At 34.8% G+C, this 3,326-nt stretch overlaps 1 protein-coding gene across 1 annotated transcript in view; it reads right to left on the bottom strand.

The window, feature by feature from the left end:
* Positions 1–3,159: 3,159 nt before the first annotated feature.
* The window catches only part of LOC117107003, a 4,025-nt gene continuing 3,858 nt past the window's right edge, over positions 3,160–3,326 (bottom strand). The window contains exon 2 of the mRNA XM_033248516.1: positions 3,160–3,180. Coding sequence (XP_033104407.1) covers positions 3,160–3,180 — 21 coding nt within the window. The remainder of the gene's footprint in view (positions 3,181–3,326) is intronic.

Genomic DNA, 3,326 nt, shown 5'->3' with positions numbered 1-3,326 from the left:
GTCCCCATCCTACCATAGATCGTCACCAAAATTTAATAGATTCTTCACCGAACCACATAACAAACTATTCTTGACAGTTTCGTTTCGAACCTTTGTTGTTTTTTTTTGGAGATATTAAGGTCTGAGACATTAGCATTTTAAATGACCCACACAAATTCATTCCCCAATCAGGGTCATCACCAAAGTTAAATAACTTCTTCCTTGTAACTTGGTTTAGCTTATCGGAAAGTTTCATTCAGATCTGGTAATTCGCTCTTGTGACATGTGTGTGGGGTGTTTCCTTTAAAATGGTCCTCATATGCACACCCCATTCCGAATAGTAATAAATCCTTGGTGTATTATGGTCTATGATTGGACAAAATTTGAAACAGATTCAACCGTAGAAAGTGACAGTGTCGGGCGAAGAAACAGTGAAAAAATATAGGAAAACACCAACAATGTTTTTCTCTGCTAATGAAATAAATAACAATAGTATTGATTGGCTTTAATTTTTTTTCCAGTTTTTTTCTCTATGATATTAATATCAAACATAAACAAAAATACTGTAATGCTATAGAATTACAACATTCGGGTCAACATGGATAGCCAGTAAATACACGATAAACCATGTATTAAAAGAGAAATCAATATATAACTCGAAAAGATCTTTTCAGTTTCTCGGGACATGGGACAGGAAACAAAAGTACAAAATGCTAGTTAACGTTGAGAGACCATACAATTTTAAACACAAAATTTGCATAAATAAGCCACACATAAATCAATTTTTAAATGCATTTTATCATCAATGGGCAAGACAGGCTCAGTTTCTTTTCATAAAAGACAATAGGCGTATTTTCTTAATTCGACATTTTCATCAACACAAAATAAATTAAACCTCCCAAAATCAAACACTTAGGTAAGATAAGCGATCATTTTTTTAATAGTGTGCTCAAATTGAAATACAGTAGTATGCTCTTTAATTGAAATAACGTCGCAACAGTAAGAATAGGTAGTTTTCGCCGTACGACGTTAGCATTAACGTTAACGGATGACGTCATAATTAAATCATTTTGCGTTGCTGAGTACGTTTTCCATGAACTTAAGTGTTCGACGTACGTTAATTACGGGTTTGCACATGCCTATTTCAATTTGTTTAAAAAAGGAAGGATCAATCGCGTTGCATGGCGGGTACTGACGTTAAAGTTAAGGTTAATGTTCTGCGGTGAAAACTACCTAGTTATCTAGTGTGATTTCAAGTTGAGGTAATGAAGTCGTATGCTACCGAATTAAAACATTGTGCAATCAATTTGAAACACTGTGCTACCCATTTGAAATATGTGTTACCCATTTTAAATACTGTGCTACCCATTCGAAACACAGTGCTACCTATTTAAAACACCGTGCATACCAATTTTAAAGAATGTGCTACCAATTGGAAACATTGTGCTCCCATTTGAAACACAGTGATATCTGTTTAAACACTGTGCTATACATTTGAAACATCGTGATACCCATTTGGTACACTGTGCTACCCATTTGTAACGAGTGCTCTCAATTTAAACAGTGTGCTATCCATTTGTATCATTGTGTTATTCTTTTGAAGCATTGTGCTACCTATTTGACACGAACGTTATCCATTAGAAACGTGTGCTACCCATTTGAAACACTGAGTGCTATTTGATACATTGTGCTGTCCTTTGGAAACAATGTGCTACTCCTTTAAAACAGTTCGCTACCCACCACTTGAAACACTTTCCATTTGAAACATTGTGATATCCATTCGAAACAGAGAGCTATCCACCTGAAACAGTATGCTACCTATTTAAAAATTGTGCCTTTAAAACAGTGCGCTACTACCCACCACTTGAAACACTACTCATTTGAAACAATGTGCTCCTCATTTGAAATAATCAGGGGATCCAACAGTAGGCTGTTTTGCCACTAAATTTACCTCACTTTGGAAACCATAACTAATAAACTGATAATGTTCAAGTTAAAATGAAGCGTAAGTTACGGCCTTATACAATTTTGACAGTATGCTTACTAATCATCTTTAATTATCTGTTGAATACAATATTTGGCTTATTCAATTGGTTGGCGATATTGCAGACAAGAAAATTTTGCCGAAGTGTAAAAAATACTTTAATATATGTGTCGAGAAATAAAACTACATATTCCTGGACAAGACAAGAGTTGATTGAGGACAAATTCTCCCCTCACCATCCAATGAATATTTATATTCGTTCGGATTTTTTGCAATTCTGTGTATATACACACGCATTTAAATTATCATATAGTGATCTGTTGGCGGGGGAGGGGTGGTGCTGACCAGCAATCATGTGCAGGCGATTTGCAAAAAAAAAAAAGATAGTGCAAACCTTAAAAATATAAGATATTTTAGTTGATTTTGTTGAAAACCCTACATTTGAAATCTTACAATTTTTTTTTGTTTCGTTATACGAACACATTTTATTTGATAAAAAACACAGAGGCTAAAATTGCTTAAAAACAGAAATAGTACGAATAAGAACAGAATAAGTACAAATTGAGGCTGAGGTAAAATATCAACTGAACTTTTTATGTTTAAAAAACAGAAAAACCAACAAATCACAATAATAATAATAATTATTATTATTATTAATATTATTATTATTATTATTATTATTATTATTATTATTATTATTATTATTATTATTATTATAAACAGACCTTAAGGGTCCCTTTGTGTCTGTTCTACCCGGTAAGCTGGTACCAGTAACTCTCGTCGTCCACCGCAGGGGCTGACTGTTCCAGTACACCGGAGTATCCCCCTACTCATCTTGAAGGATGTACTGGATTCTTTATAGTGCACATGAGCCATTTCACGGTTTATAATCCTTATCCCAGAAGACTTGTTCTACCACCAGAACCGTAGGCGAGCGTGCCGTTCGAACCAGCGCCGATATTATGGCTATCGCTTGCGACGCCCCTTCTAACCGCTCGGCCATTCGACTCGCCAGATTGTAAAAAGAAAATGTATAAAATTGTCAATCAAGTTCTCTTCAATGGTTATCCATCACCCTTTTTTTTAAAATGTAAATACAGGATGTCGCCAAGCGAACACTCTCACCATACTTATTTCTTTTATGCAAAGAGGTATTACTAGCAAACATAAGATCAATTGAAAAGATGCTGCTGAGGCTACTTTACACCTATACGGATCTGAAGGGAATATGGTGGAGTTATTTAATCAAGTGGACTGATGTCATAAGATCTCTTTGTTAAATAAGGTTAATTATCAATAAACCATGTGCTGTCTGGATTGGAAGTAGGAATAAATGTCAAATAAACTTGTGCGAAGAAAAGGG

This window comes from Anneissia japonica, unplaced genomic scaffold (assembly GCF_011630105.1).
Source record: "Anneissia japonica isolate Jap-2015-1 unplaced genomic scaffold, ASM1163010v1 scaffold16019_len82072_cov99, whole genome shotgun sequence".
Classification (NCBI taxonomy): domain Eukaryota; kingdom Metazoa; phylum Echinodermata; class Crinoidea; order Comatulida; family Comatulidae; genus Anneissia; species Anneissia japonica.
Note: the sequence above shows the minus strand (reverse complement) of the source record. Positions and strands in the feature narration are given on the sequence as shown.